The sequence below is a fragment of the Kogia breviceps genome, chromosome 8 (assembly GCF_026419965.1).
Source record: "Kogia breviceps isolate mKogBre1 chromosome 8, mKogBre1 haplotype 1, whole genome shotgun sequence".
Taxonomy (NCBI): domain Eukaryota; kingdom Metazoa; phylum Chordata; class Mammalia; order Artiodactyla; family Physeteridae; genus Kogia; species Kogia breviceps.
Window position 1 is genome coordinate 92,781,012 of NC_081317.1, and position 15,468 is coordinate 92,796,479.

A 15,468-nucleotide genomic window follows, 5' to 3' on the forward strand; every position below is an offset into this window, starting at 1 on the left:
CAAGAGAAAAAACAAAGAGTTAATTACACGGGATCCCCCATAAAGTTATCAGCTGATTTCTCTACAGAAATGGTGTAGGCCAGAAGGGAGTGGCAAGATATATTCAAAGTCCTGAAAGGGAAGAATCTGCAACCTAGGATACTCTACCCAGCAAGATTATCATTAAGCAAAAAACTAAAAGAATACAGCAGTACTAAAGCTATCCTAAAAGAAATATTGAAAGGTCTTCTCTAAATAGAAAAGGAGTAACAGTCTATAGGGAAGAGAAAATCACAAATGGAAAGCAAATTACCTAAATGAGCCAGTACACACACAGGTTAAAAAAAAAATTCTGTGAAAGTGATGGTAACCACAATGAACAGCAAAAGGATGAACATGGAGATGTAAAAGAGGACATCAAAATCATACAATGTGGGGAAGGAGGGTAAGAAAACGTAGATTTTTTTTTTTTTTTTCATTTCCTAGATGTGTTTGAGCCTGTATGACTACCAGTCTAAGGCAAGTAGATATAGAACGGGGTTAACATATTTGAGAAACAGAGTAACCACAAATCAAAAACATACAGTAGATTGACAAAAACAAAAATAAGAGAACGTAAGTGTAATACAAGAAAATCATCAAACCACAAAAGGAAAAATAATAGAAAAGGACAAAGAAGATATAGAAAAGCAACGGGAAAACAAGGCCAAAATGGCAATATCTATCAATAGCTACTTAAATACCAATGGACTAAATGCTCCAATCAAAAGACACAGAGTGGTAAGCTTCTGCACAGCAAAGGAAACCATAAACAAAATGAAAAAACAACCACAGAATGGGAGAAAATATTTGCAAACTATGCAATGGACAAGGGCTTAGTCTCTAAAATTTACAAACAGCTCATATGGCTCACTATCAAAAAAAGAAGGAACCCAATCAAAAAATGGGCAGAAGACCTAAATTGATATTTCTCCAGAGAAGACATACAGATGGCAAAGAGGCACATGAAAAGATGCTCAGCTAATTATTAGAGAAAAGCAAATCAAAACTACAATGGGGTACCACCTCACACCAGTCAGAATGGCCATCATCAAAAAACTCTACAAACCATACATGCTGGAGAGGATGTGGAGAAAAGGGATCCCTGCTACACTGTTGGTGGGAATGTAAATTGGACAACCACCATGGAGAACAGTATGGAGGTTCCCTAAAAAATGAAAAATAGAACTACTATATCATCCAGCAGTCTCACTCCTGGGCATATATCCAAGAAAACCATGATTCAAAAAGATACATGCATCCCAGTGTTCATTGCAGCACTATTTAAAATAGCCAAGAGGGCTTCCCTGGTGGCGCAGTGGTTGAGAATCCACCTGCCGATGCAGGGGACACGGGTTCATGCCCCGGTCCGGGGAGATCCCACATGCTGCGGAGCGGCTGGACCCGTGAGCCATGGCCGCTGAGCCTGCGCGTCCGGAGCCAGTGCTCCGCAACGGGAGAGGCCACAACAGTGAGAGGCCCGCGTACCACACAAAAAAAAAAGCCAAGACATGGAAGCAGTCTAAATGTCCATTGACAGAAGAATGGGTAAAGAAGATGGGGGGTGTGTGTGTGTATGTATACACACACATATATGTGTGTATATATATATATATATATATATATATACATATATATATATATATATATATATACATACACACAATGGACCATTACTTAGCCATTAAAAAGAATGAAATAATTTCATTTGCAGCAACATGGATGGACCTAGAGATAGATTATCATACTAAATGAAGTAAGACAGAAAAAGACAAATACCATATGATAACACTTACATGTGCAATTTTAAAAATGATACAAATGAACTTATTTACAAAGTAGGAACAGACTCACAGACTTAGAAAATAAATTTTTGGTTACTAAAGGGGAAAGGTAGTGGGGGAGTGATACATCAGGAGGTTGGGATTAACATATACACAATACTATATATAAAACAGATAATAAGAACGTACTGTGTAGCATAAGGAACTCTACTCAGTACTCTGTGATAACCTATATGGGTAAAGAATATGAAAAAGAATGGATATATGTATATATATTAACTGAACCACTTTGCTGTACACCTGAAACTAACACAACATTGTAAATCAACTATACCCAAGTATAAAGTAAAAAATTAAATTAAAAAATAAGAATAAAAATATACTCTCTCTCAAAAAAAGAGATCTCTCAATATCCTGTGGTAAACCATAATGGAAAAGAATATGAAAAGGAATATATATATATATATATATGTATATCTGAATCACTTTGCTGTACAGTAGAAATTAACACAACATTGTAAATCAACAATACTTGAATAAAATAAATTTTTTTAATAGAAAAAAAGAGTGGCAGATTTGATAGAAAATAACGAGCCTACAATATGCTGCCTACAAGAGACCCACTTTAGGGCAAAGGACACACATAGATTGAAAGTGAGGGGATGGAAAAAGATTTCATGCAAATGGAAATGAAAAGAAAGGGGAGGATGCAATACTCATATCAGACAAAATAGACTTTCAAACAAAGGCCATAAAGAAAGATAGAGAAGGACACTATAATGATAAAAGGATCAATACAGGAAGAGGATTTTATACTTGTCAACATATATGCACCTAATAATATAGGAGTACCTAAATACATAAATACTAACAGACATAAAGGGAGAAATTGATAGGAATACAATAGTAGTAGGAGACTTTAACACCCCATTCACATCAATGGACATATCTTCTAGACAGAAACTCAGTAAGGCAACAGAGATCCTAAATGACACAACAGAACAGTTAGGCTTAACTGACATTTTCAGGACATTACATTAAAAACAAAAAACCCAGAATAAACATTTTCAAGTGCACATGGAACATTCTCTAGGATTGATCACATTACTAGGGCATAAAACAAGCCTCAACAAATTTAAGAGTATAGAAATTATCTCAAACATCTTTTCTGACCACAACTGCATGAAACCAGAAATCAACCACAGAAAAGAAATGAGAAAAAAAAATTACATGGAGACTCAACAGCATGCTACTAAAAAACCAATGGGTCAATGATGAAATCAGAGAGGAAATTTAAAAGTACCTTGAGGGACTTCGTCCTGGTGGTCCAATGGGTAAGGCTCTGCACTCCCAATGCAGGGGGTCTGGGTTCAATCCCTGGCCAGGAAACTAGATCCCACATGCATGTTGCAACTAAGAAGTCTGCATGCTATAACTAAGAAGTCCGCAAGCCGCAACTAAGTCCACATGCCACAAGTAAGAAGTCTGCATGCCACAACTAAAGATCCTGTGTGCCACAGCTGAGACCCAGTGCAGCCAAAATAAATAAAATGAATAAATAAAATATTTTTAAAAATACCTTGAGACAGATGACAATGAAAACACAACCATACAAAATCTATGGGATGCAGCAAAAGCAGTTCTTAGAAGTTCGTAGCAATACAGACCTTGCTCAAAAAACAAGAAAAATCTCAAACATCCTAACCTACTACTTAAAAGAATTAGAATAAAGGAGAACAAACAAAACCTGAAAGTCAGCAGAAGGAAGGAAGTAATAAAGGTCAGAGGGAAAAATAAAATAGAGATTTTAAATAAAGTAGAGATTTTTTAAAAAACAGAAAAAAATCAATACAACCAAGAGCTGGTTCTTTGAAAGGATAATCAAAATTGACAAACCTCTGGCCAGGCTCACCAAGAAGAAAAGAGAATCCAAATAAAGTACATGAAAAAGGAGACATAACAACTGATACTGCAGAAATACAAAATACCAAAAGGGAATACTGTGAACAATTATATGCCAACAAATTTGACAACCTAGAAGAAATGGACAAGTTTCTAGAAACATACAGCCCACCAAAATTGAATCAAAAAGAAATAGATACATACAGCTGATTCACTTTGTTGTAGAGCAGAAACTAACACAACATTGTAAAGCAGTTACATTCCAATAAATAAATAGATAATTTGAACAGACTGATCATTAGAGGTGAAACAATCTGTAATTTTAAAACTCCCTACAAACGAAAGTCCAGGACTAAATGGCTCCACATGTGAATTCTACTGTACAAAGAAGAACTTACATCGATCCTTCTAACTCTTCCAAAAATTGAAGAGGAGAGAACACTCGCAAAGACATTCTATGAAGCCACCATCACCCTGATACAAAAACCAGACAAACACACCAGCAAAAAAGAAAATTACAGGCCAATATCGTTGATGAATATAGATGCAAAAATTCTCAACAAAATATTAGCAAACTGAATCCAAAAACACACAAAAAAGATCATACACCATGACCAAGTGGGATTCATTGCAAGTTCACAAGGATGGTTCAACATTCACAAATCAATGTGATACACCACATGAACAAAAGAAAAGACAAAAACTGCATGACTGTCTCAACAGATGCAGAAAAAGCATTTGACAAAATTCCATTCATGGTAAAAAAAAAAAAACTTACCAATGTGGGTACAGAGGGAACATATCTCAACATAACAAAAGCTATTTATGACAAACCCACAGCCAATATAATACTCAGTGGCGAAAAGCTGAAAGCCTTCCCACTAAATTCTGGAACAAGACAAGGATGTCTACCCTCATCTCTTCTATTCAACATGGTATTGGTAGTCCTAGCCACAGCAATCAGACAAGAAAAAGAAATTAAAGGTATCCATATTGGAAGGGAAGAGGTAAAGTTGGCATTATATGCAGATAACATGATTCTATATATAGAAAACCCTAAAGATTCCACACAGAGATTACTAGAACTGATAAATGAATTCATCAAAGTAGCAGGATACAAGATTAACATACAGAAACCGGCTGCATTTCTTTACACTAACAATGAAACATGAGGAAGGGAATGTTAAAAAAAAAAAAAAACCTTTCAAAATTGCACCCTCAAAAATAAAATACTTAGGAATAAACCTGCCCAAGGAGGTGAAAGACTTGAGAACTCTAAAACATTAATAAAGGAAACTGAAGATGATTCAAAGAAATGGAAAGATATCCCATGTACTTGGATTGGAAGAATATTGTTAAAATGACCATACTACCCAAAGCAATCTACAGGTTTAATGCAATCCCTTCCAAATTACTCATGACGTTTTTCACAGAACTAGAATAATCCTAAAATTTATATGGAACCATAAAAGACCCAGAATTGTCAAAGCAATCCTGAAGAAAAAGAACAAAGCAGGAAGCATAACCCTCCCAGACTTCAGACAATACTACAAAGCTACAGTAATCAAAACAGCATGGTATTGGCACAAAAACAGATATACGGATTAATGGAACCGAATAGAGAGCCCAGAGATAAACCCACACCACTACAGTCAATTAATCTTTGACAAAGGAGACAATAATATACAATAGGAAAAAGACTCTCCTTCAGCAAGTGGTGTTGGAAAAGTTGGACAGCTGCATGTAAATCGATGAAGTTAGAACACCCCCTCCTACCATACACAAAAATAAGTTCAAAGTGGCTTAAAGACTTAAACATAAGACATGACACCAAAAACTCCTTGAAGAGATCACAGGCAAAACATTCTCTGACATAAATCACACCAGTGTTTTCTTAGGTCAGTCTCCCAAGGCAGTACAAATAAAAACAAACAAATGGGACCTAGTCAAACTTCCAGGCTTTTGCACAGGAAAGGAACCATTTAAGAAAATGAAAAGACAGGCTACAGAATGGGAGAAAATATTTGCAAACGATACGACTGACAAGGGCTTAATTTCCAAAATATACAAACAGCTCATACAACTCAACAACAACAACAAAACAACCCAATCGAAAAATGGGCAGAAGACCTAAATGGGCGTTTCTCCAGGGCAGAAATACAAATGGCCAATAGGCACATGAAAAGATGCTCAATTTCGCTAATTATTAGAGAAATGCAAATCAAAACTACAGTGAGGTACTACCTCACACTGGTCTGAATGGCCACCATTAAAAACTCTACAAATAAAAAATGCTGGAGAGGATGTGGAGAAAATGGAACCCTCCACTGTTGGTGGGAATAATGTAAGTTGGTATAGCCACTATGGAGAAAACTAAAAACAGAGTTATCATATGATCCAGCAATCCCACTGCTGGGCATATGTCCAGAAAAAACTGTAATCCAAAAAGATACATGCACCCCTGTGTTCATACCAGCACTATTTACAATAGCCAAAACATGGAAACAACCTAAAATGGCCACTGACAGATGAATGGATAATGAAGATGTGGTACATAGATACAATTGAATACTGCTCAGCCATGAAAAAGAACAAAATAATGCCATATGCAGCAACATGGATGCAACTAGAGATTATCATACTAAGTGAAGCAAGTCAGAAAGAGAAAGACACATATGATATCACTTATATGTGGAATCTAAAATATGACACAAATAATCCTATCTACAAAACAGAAAGATTCAGGGACAAAGAACAGACTTGTGGTTGCCAAGGGGGAGGGGGTTGGGAGAAGGATGGAGCAGGAGGTTGGGGTGAGCAGGTGTAAGCTATTATATGTGGAATGGATAAACAACGTCCTACTGTATAGAACAGAGAACTATATGCAGTATCCTATGATAAACCATAATGGGAAAGAATATTTAAATAATATATATATGCATAATTGAATTTCTGCTGTATAGAAAAGTGATTAACACAATATTGTAAATCAACTATACTTCAATTTAAAAATTTTTTTTTAAGTTTAAAAAACAGCAGAAGCATAGTGAAAGGGGGAAAAGGTCAAAATTAATATTGACCCTCCCCCCACCTCCCCACCCAGGAGTAAAAGAAAGTTTATGAAACAGGTTAAAAGTAATGTCACTATTACATAAAAATGCTGACTTCTTTTTTAGGTACATGGCCCCTGAAGTTCTAGATGATTCCATAAATATGAAACACTTCGAATCCTTCAAACGTGCTGACATCTATGCAATGGGACTAGTATTCTGGGAAATAGCTCGACGATGTTCCATTGGTGGTAAATCTCTCTCCCCTCCCCCAACATTTTGTCATGAACACGTTGTTCAAGAATTGCCTTTTTTATTGAATGAAATTGTTTACCCGGTGATCACTGAGAGTGCCAGAAAAAAATGAAAGAGATGAATGACATGACAAGCTTTATCCTAGTGTATAGTTTTATCCTAATATACAGCTTTATTCCAGTGTAGTCTTTTTCTATTTCCACTTGAATTTTGGGAAGCAACAGAAACCAACCCTTTGTTATCTTGGAATATAGATATTTAGAATGGATGACTACTTGAGAGGCCACCCAGGAAGCTATTTCTAGCATGTACCTGAGTCAGACTGACTTTTTCCCCCTGAGACTGTGGTTATTTTCTCAATCTTGAGAGCTGGAAATTACATATACAGAATACATATACTGAGTTGCATTACTTTTTTTAAGTAAGTCTGTGTTACACTGAGCACTTTCAATGTTTACTTGAGAAATAGTCTCTTATCCTTGAGGACCAGGCCCACCTGAGACTAGTGCCTTAGGTTTTTGAGGCAGTGAGGGGTGGAGTAGCAAATAGGACAGGTTATTGACAGATGCAAGTAGAGGAAGGGACTTGCACCTCAGGCTTGCCTTATAAGATTCACACCTTAGTGATAGAACGTATATCCCCGTACCAACTGAGAGGCTGTGCACTTGTAGAATAAAAGGTTTCATTTCTTGGGCATTAGGGTTCTGGGAGAAAATGTCAATCTGGTCATCACAGCTCATAGTTAACCATCATTAAAATAGCCTTTGCTGATCCCATGGCGATACTTAGTTTCAAGGTGTGGGCTCAGTACTGACTCAGGGAGGTGGGTTGTTGATGCAGATGTGGATGAGAGACTGCAGTCTGTAAGCTGTGTTACAATTACCTGATTTAGTAATGGGACACTGTAACAGGACTCTCAGCTGTTCCTTTTCTGTCTGGTCAAAGAATGCTCTGACATTATCTGAGTAAATCCTTCAAAAAAGATTTTTTTTCTCTACCAATGTAGGAATTCATGAAGATTACCAGCTGCCTTATTATGATCTTGTACCTTCTGATCCATCAGTTGAAGAAATGAGAAAAGTTGTTTGTGAACAGAAGTTAAGGCCAAATATTCCAAACAGATGGCAGAGCTGTGAAGTGAGTATTTATTTTGGATACTACACAGTTCTCTAAACTGCTTCTGGTTAGTAAGTGGAAATTTGCTACTTTTCTTTAAGGAAAACAGACATTAAGAATTCCCATTCCTTTATTTTTCATGGCTGTTAAACCAGTGAGTAAAAACAGAATAATTTGTTTTTCATGTTCAATTTTAAGTACATTGAAAGGGCTGTGGAACATTCAGTGGCCATTAGTGTATCAGAACAGTGTTTAGACCTGCCAATGAAACAAGGCTCCTACATTTTTAATTAAAGCTTTCCTTCAATCAGGGCAGCCCAGGATAGTGGGATGAGTGCTGGATAGAATTAAGAGGCCTGTATTCTAGATCATCCTGGCTACCATTTCAGAATCTGACTTTGGGCAAACCACTTCTGTTCTCTGGACCTTAATATGCCTTTTTGTAAAATGAGGGATTTGGATGATTATGAAGATGGTTCAGATGATTTTACATTTTATTCATCTCATTGCCCATATGACTATTCACCAGGAATTTGGAGGAAGTGCTTTCCAGCAGTGTCTGAGCTTTTCAATCCCAGCTCTTACAAAAAGTTTTAGAAATATTTTTGTAGTTGTACTGGTGAAACAAAGTATTTCCCTCCAGATTTGATGTTTTGTAGTTTAGGAAGAATAAAAAGCTGATTACTTAAGTAGTTGATTTTACATCTTAAAATAATGTAGGCCTCAGTAGACACCTTTGACATCAAGAGAGTTCCTTGGCTACCTCCTACCAAATCAAGTATCCAGGCCCAGATAAAATATATTGTGTGCTCACAGAATCTGCATGTTTTAACAAATAGAATTGGGCTAGATCTTCTCTTTTAAAAATTTGATCTTGATACTACAAAGCATTTACAAATTGGAATTACTCATGCACTCATTCAGTGATTAGAGCAGATTAGTATTAAACAGATGGCTTTTTAAGCATGAAGGAAAGTTAGCAGTTAACATTAAAAATGCACATGCAATTTGCACTTACTGTCACAGCATGCTGAATTAATGCCATCACTGGCATTTTTGTTTTTTTCTCCATTTGGCTAGTTTTCTATGTACTTACCACTAACTCAATCTTTCACTTTTCTAGGGTTTTACAAATCTCCTCTCAATAGCTGAAACACATCAAGAATTTGAAACTGATAGGATATCTCCAGAAGCGTCTTCAGAACCCTCTTTTTCCAGTCTGGACTGGTTGTTCTCTTGGCCAGCTTTCATCTTGGGATATCCCTCACCTTTCATCCATGATTCCCTTTGCTTCTTTTATAGTGAATCCTCCTTCCTGGATCCCACATCTTCCTGTTTCTTGGTTTGCTCATTTTCCCCCCCCTTTCAGCTCTCTGCTCAGATGTTACCTTGTCAGTGAGACATTACCTCTCAACCTATTTAAAATAGCACCTTCCTTCCCTGGCATATTTTATCTCCTTCTCTAAACGATGTTTCTCCTTAGCACTTAGCATTGACAGTCCATGTATTTTGCTTATTTATTAATTATATGCTTTAGCCTTCTAGAATATCAGCTTTATGAGAGCAGAAATTTTGTCTGTTAGTTCACTGCTGTTAGTTCCTTGACACCTAGGATGGTTATCTGGTAGATTATAGGCACTCAGTTTGTTGGATGAATTTATGTATGGGCTGGGCCCTTGGTCATTTTTATCTGGAAACAAATGTTCATTTCTAGGGAATTTTCCTCAAGTATTTCCTTGATGTGTTCATTTCCATTTTCCTCTGTTCTTTTTGTTCAACTCTGGTTATGAATGTAGGTGTCCTGAACAGGCATTCTAATTTTATCTTTTTCCTATTATCCATCTCTTTGGGGTTTTTTTCTCAACTTTCTGGGAGATGTATCAGCTTTTATCTTTTGAGTTTATTATTATTATTATTATTCAGGTTTATCTTCTAGTTCTGTAAAGTTTTTCTAAAACCAAACAAAAAATTATCGATAAGTCCAATATCAGTGTTTTCTTTTATTTCTTTGAGGATATTAATGATAGATTGTTGATACTGTCTTCTTTCTATACACCTTCTGCTTTCTCCACGGTGCTTTTTTGTTTGTGTCAACTTCTGCATTTTACTTTCCTCAAATGTTTGATCAAGCTCATACTCTTCACGTATAAAAGAGGCACTGAAAGCTGATGGGAAGCTTTGTGCACACGAATGGAGCTTATCATCAACTGTGATGTGAGCGTGATGTAACTGGGTTGCTTCCTTGGGGAACCACTGATGTCAGTCTCTTCAGGCTTTTCCTCTTGGGCGAAAGACTCTTCCACTCTTTTACCTGGAGAAGTATGTAAAGTCAGTGGCCGTGTTTTTGGAAGGAAGTTTATGGTCTTAGCGTTCAGTGTGTTGTCAGTGTGGAACCTCGCCATGTTCCCAAGACAGAAATCTCTGTTCTACTCTCACAGGTACGAACCTCTCGACTTCTGCTGGGGTGGGGGTGGGGCAGTCACCCAGCTGTGTGAGGTTGGTGGGGAGGGGGCAGCTATCTGGGGTTCTAGCTCCTTTGGCTGATCCTATTTTTAGCCTGAACTTCACCCCAGGGGTACTTGATGCAGTTAGTTCCTCAGTTCTGGGGGGCATTTCATGGTGAGTCAGGTTCCTTCTTTGCCTTGAACAACTCTGCTTTAGTATTCAGCCTTTTCAGTCTGCAAAGTAAATCACCCCTTGTCCATCTGCTTTCCAGCTGCTGGCACCAGTACCCTGTTGATGGGTATTTAGGTCATTTCTACTCATTCGTTATTACAAGTAATGCTGAAACAGAAATACTTGTATGTATGTTATTTAAAAAGAAAATTTACAGGTAAAGATTATTATCCAGATCAGTGAAAAGTGGTGCATGTGTTAATGATCATTCTTGTCTTTTCTTGTAGGCCTTGAGAGTGATGGCTAAAATTATGAGAGAATGTTGGTATGCCAATGGAGCAGCTAGGCTTACAGCTCTGCGGATTAAGAAAACATTATCACAGCTCAGTCAGCAGGAAGGCATCAAAATGTAAATTCTGCGGCTTTGCCTGAACTCTACTTTTTCTTCACATCTGCTCCTGGGTATTAATTTGGGAGGTCAGTTGTTCTACCTCACTGAGAGGGAACAGAAGGATATTGCTTCCTTTTGCAACAATGTAATAAGGTCAATTAAAAACGTCCCAGGATTTCTTTGGACCCAGGAAACAGCCATGTGGGGTCCTTTCTGTGCACTATGAACGATTCTTTCCCAGGACAGTTAACAAAATGTTGTGTGGTCTACCTTTATTTTTTATTAACACAAAACTTGTTTTTTTAAATGATTGCTGGTCTTAACTTTAGGTAACTCTGCTGTGCTGAAGATCATCTTTAAGGGTAAAGGAGCTGAATTGCTGAGTTATATGAAACATTTCTTATTTTTAAAGAAAGTGATTTACTCCTGGTTAGTACATTCTCAGAGGATTCTGAACCACTAAAGAGTTTCCTTGATGCAGACTTTGAATGTACTGTTCTATAATTTTCAGGATCTTAAAACTAACACTTATAAAACTCTTATCTTGAGTCTAAAAATGACCTCATATAGTAGTGAGGAACATAATTTATGCAATTGTATTTTGTATATTATTATTGTTCTTTCACATATTCAGAACATTACATGCCTTCAAAATGGGATTGTACTATACCAGTAAGTGCCACCTCTGTGTCTTTCTAATGGAAATGAGTAGAACTGCTTAAATTCTGTCTCTGTGTGTTAAAACATGTAGTGTTTTAATTCAAAAGTTTATTTACCTGGATAACCCAGACTTTTTGTTTTGTTTTTTGGAAGAGTTTTTCTGGTATGTCATTTGGTATTCCATTTTGAAAATGCCTTTTTCCTACCAAAATGTGCTTAAACCACTAAAGAAATGAAGTGGCATTAATTGGTAAATTGTTACCGTGGTCATGTTTGAATATTCTCACGTCAAGCTTTTGCATTTTAATTGTGTTGTCTAAGTATATTTTAGAAAAATCAAGTGGCACTCTAGATGCTTATAGTACTTTAATAATTTAAAATCTGTAGCATACAGACTAATTTTTCTAAAAGGGAAAGTTTGTCTAGCTGCTTGTGAAAAGTTGTGGCATTCTGTAAGCCATTTTTTTCTTTATCTGATCAAAGACAGTGTTATTTTTTTAAGAAATGAACTACGTTTAAAATTAGAATATGGTTAATATTAAATAATAGGCCTTTTTCTTGGAAGGTAAAGGTAGTTAATAATTTGAATAGATAACTGTGTGAGAGAGTCACATTTGTTGTGTAGGAGTCAACGTTCTGTGGATTTTCTGTCTTTGTACCTAAGGTTAGAGTTAGTGTGGTTTTGAGGTCTCACTACACTTTGAGGAAGGCAGCTTTTAATTCAGTCTTTCCTTCTCTGTGCAGATACTGCAAATGCCTAATTCACATGGTTATGGAATGAATTCGGTGCACCCTTGATATTTCGGAAAGTGGTAGCTAAGGAATATTCTGAGGAGAGGTTCTCCATTTACCAGATGTTTTTGGTCAAATTAAATGTTTAAAGCAAATCTGTCATGGTCTTCTCACATTAAGTTGAAACTAGCTTATAATAACTGGTTTTACTTCCAGTGCTAAAAAGTCTGCAAGATTTTTACAGTTTTCAAAGTCCTTCTTTATCACTGTGATCTTAATCTGAGGGTGGGGGTGGGGAACCTATCATAGCTGTGAGGCAAGACGTTCACCTTATAGTGCTATCAATTTCCTGATGAAAGGGTCAGAATAACCTGTACAGTATTTTGTTAAGAGATAGTGGCCATTTATGCTGACTGAACTGCATTCTGTTAATGTCTTATCTCTTATACATAGAACAAATCTGAAAGACTATTTGGTCTTAAAGCCAAAGTAATTTCAGAATGAATGACATATTACATAGGAATTTAGTGTCAATTTCATGTGTTTAAAAACGTCATGAGGAAAGTATGTTTAGAGGTTAATATTTTGAGTCCAAATTTGAGGTTTTTTTGTAGTTACCATGATTTCATCAAAGCAAATGAGTGAGTTTGAGAGGTTTGTTTTTTATAATTGTGTTATATTTCCTGTTTAATAATCTCTAGCTCTATGATCAGGTACTTAAAAAATTTTTTTTGGCCATTTACAAGCCTACCAGATCTGCTTTATGAAATCCAGGGGACCAATGCATGTTAATCACTAAAGCTATTTTTATATAATTTTAAGAACATACCAAAAGTTCTTCTCTGATTTAAAGTTGTGATACATGATTTCTCACTTTCATATAAGGTAATCAACTTTTGCTGAAGATATTCTTTATTAAGTCAAAAAATAAGTTACAATTTTACTGTTCTTGCCTAAATGGATAAAATGTACTTTTGATGAATCAGGGAATTTTTTAAAAGTTGGAATTTAGTTCTAAATTGGGTTTACATGTTACTCTAGCTAATTCCATTTTTTTGGCTAATGATGGTTTGATAACCCCAATTGGCTAGTATAGAAAACGAAAGTAACTTAAAAGATTTATAGATCATGATTACTGTGGCTATAACTGCAGAAAAAATTGAGAATTAATTTTATTATTTAAAAACACAAACCTTTGTTTATACTGCCTATCTTCAGATGCTCACTTTCCAAGTTTCAACTTGGCTAAAATATACCTTCAGGCAAACTATCTGTCCACGTCCACTTTGTTAGTATCCCCAGAGGAACAGGGATGGGGGTTGGGCATGACCTAGTGGGGTGTAGACATTCCTGGTCCTTTCTTCATATCTCAGTGCTCTCTCTCCCAAACTGCCTTCCTGCTGGTCCCTGACTCAGAGTAGGATGGCAGCAAGGTGGTAGCTGTGGCAATGAAGCAGTAGCCAGTTGTATCTTCCATAGGACAGGGTAAGGTCTAAAGAGCTGAGCCTCTAGTTAGGCTGTAATGATAGTGCTCAGGAAGTGCCTTGAGTCAGGATACAGTGCCATGGTCATCAAGAATTCCAAATTTCAGTTCTTAAAAAATTTCACTGGTCACTTGGCCATTTTGCAGCTCGTGCATGAGTTACCTTTTTTCCCCCTCTACATTAAAGAACTGTCACATACAGAATATTTTGTAAAACAAGATGGCAAAGTGCTAGTTAAAATGCACAACAAAATTATTATTCCATTAGACATGTCATATCAAGAGTTTATTTTTACCCCTGCACTGAAAGAGTGGTTGTAAGTAAACTGTTTTTGACCATGGCAGTGTTCTGGCTCCAGATAGTAGAGAGTCCAAATACTGGTCCTGTCACAGCTTGGCAGAAAATGCCAATTCAGATGTTTTTGAGAGTCTAAAGAATAGCTCATGACATGTACTACAGCTTCTTGAGTGTTTTGCAATGCTGGGATACCCATGGGCCCTCTCTCTAGAAATGCTGGACTTCTAGGACATTCTGAAGACTGTCAGTACATTTAAACTTTTCAACCCTATTATGCAGTCTTATTTGTAATTGTAAACTTTAAAAAATGTGGTTAATAACATTCAACCAGTTTCTTGAAGCTTAAAAAGAACTTCAGTGAATGTTTTTATTTTTAAATGAATTTTGTGAATTGAATATCATGAACCATGTTTTGATATCCCTTTTTCACATTGTGCCAATGGAATGGGGTGTTTGGTATTTCTTTATATGTCAAGGAGATGCTTCAAAATGTCAATTGCTTTAAACTTAAATTACCTCTTGAGAGACCAAGGTACATTTACCTCATTGTATATATGATGTTTAATATTTGTCAGCATTCTCCAGGTTTGCAGTTTTATTTCTATGAAGTATGAGTATTATGTTGCTAAATTACTCAAATGGTACTGTATTGTTTATATTTGTACCCCAAATAACATCTATACTTTGATTTCTATATTTTATTGTATTTGTGCAAAATCCTTTTGGCTTTATCACTGTAATCTCTGGCCTATAATATGTGTACAGAAAATGTCCATATAAATTTTCATTTAAGTTGGATGATTTTGAGAATCCTCTAAAGAGGAGAGAAAAACGAAAATTACAGTCCCCCATAAGTTTTTTTAAACTGTATATTGTATTTGTAGTAACATTCTGAATGAACTGTAAATAGGAAGTAGAAGAATAATGCTTATGTCAAGTCCTAACACTACAGTAGAAAAATGGAAGCAATGCAAATAAATTACTTTTTTTCCCAAGTGCTAGTGGCATAATTTAAAATAAAGTGTGTATACTGGAGTGAGCCATGCTGTTATGAAATGTAGCTGCTGTAAATAGAGACTAGAATCTTTGGATGACTACCTTGGTACAGGTTACAGCATCAGAACATGTTTGAGAAGTGCACACAGGTGCATCTGTGTGTGTGG

The 15,468-nt window shown here is 36.3% G+C and overlaps 1 protein-coding gene across 4 annotated transcripts in view; it reads left to right on the top strand.

Annotated features, from left to right (window-relative positions):
• Positions 1–13,777, top strand: part of TGFBR1 (transforming growth factor beta receptor 1) — a 67,288-nt gene extending 53,511 nt beyond the window's left edge. For all 4 annotated transcript variants that reach the window (XM_059071002.2, XM_059071003.2, XM_067039759.1 and 1 more), the window contains 3 exons: positions 6,881–7,005; positions 8,016–8,146; positions 11,029–13,777. In XM_059071002.2, the coding sequence (XP_058926985.1) occupies positions 6,881–7,005; positions 8,016–8,146; positions 11,029–11,154 (382 nt within the window). In that variant the 3' untranslated portion in view covers positions 11,155–13,777. The remainder of the gene's footprint in view (positions 1–6,880; positions 7,006–8,015; positions 8,147–11,028) is intronic.
• The last annotated feature ends 1,691 nt before the right edge of the window (positions 13,778–15,468 follow it).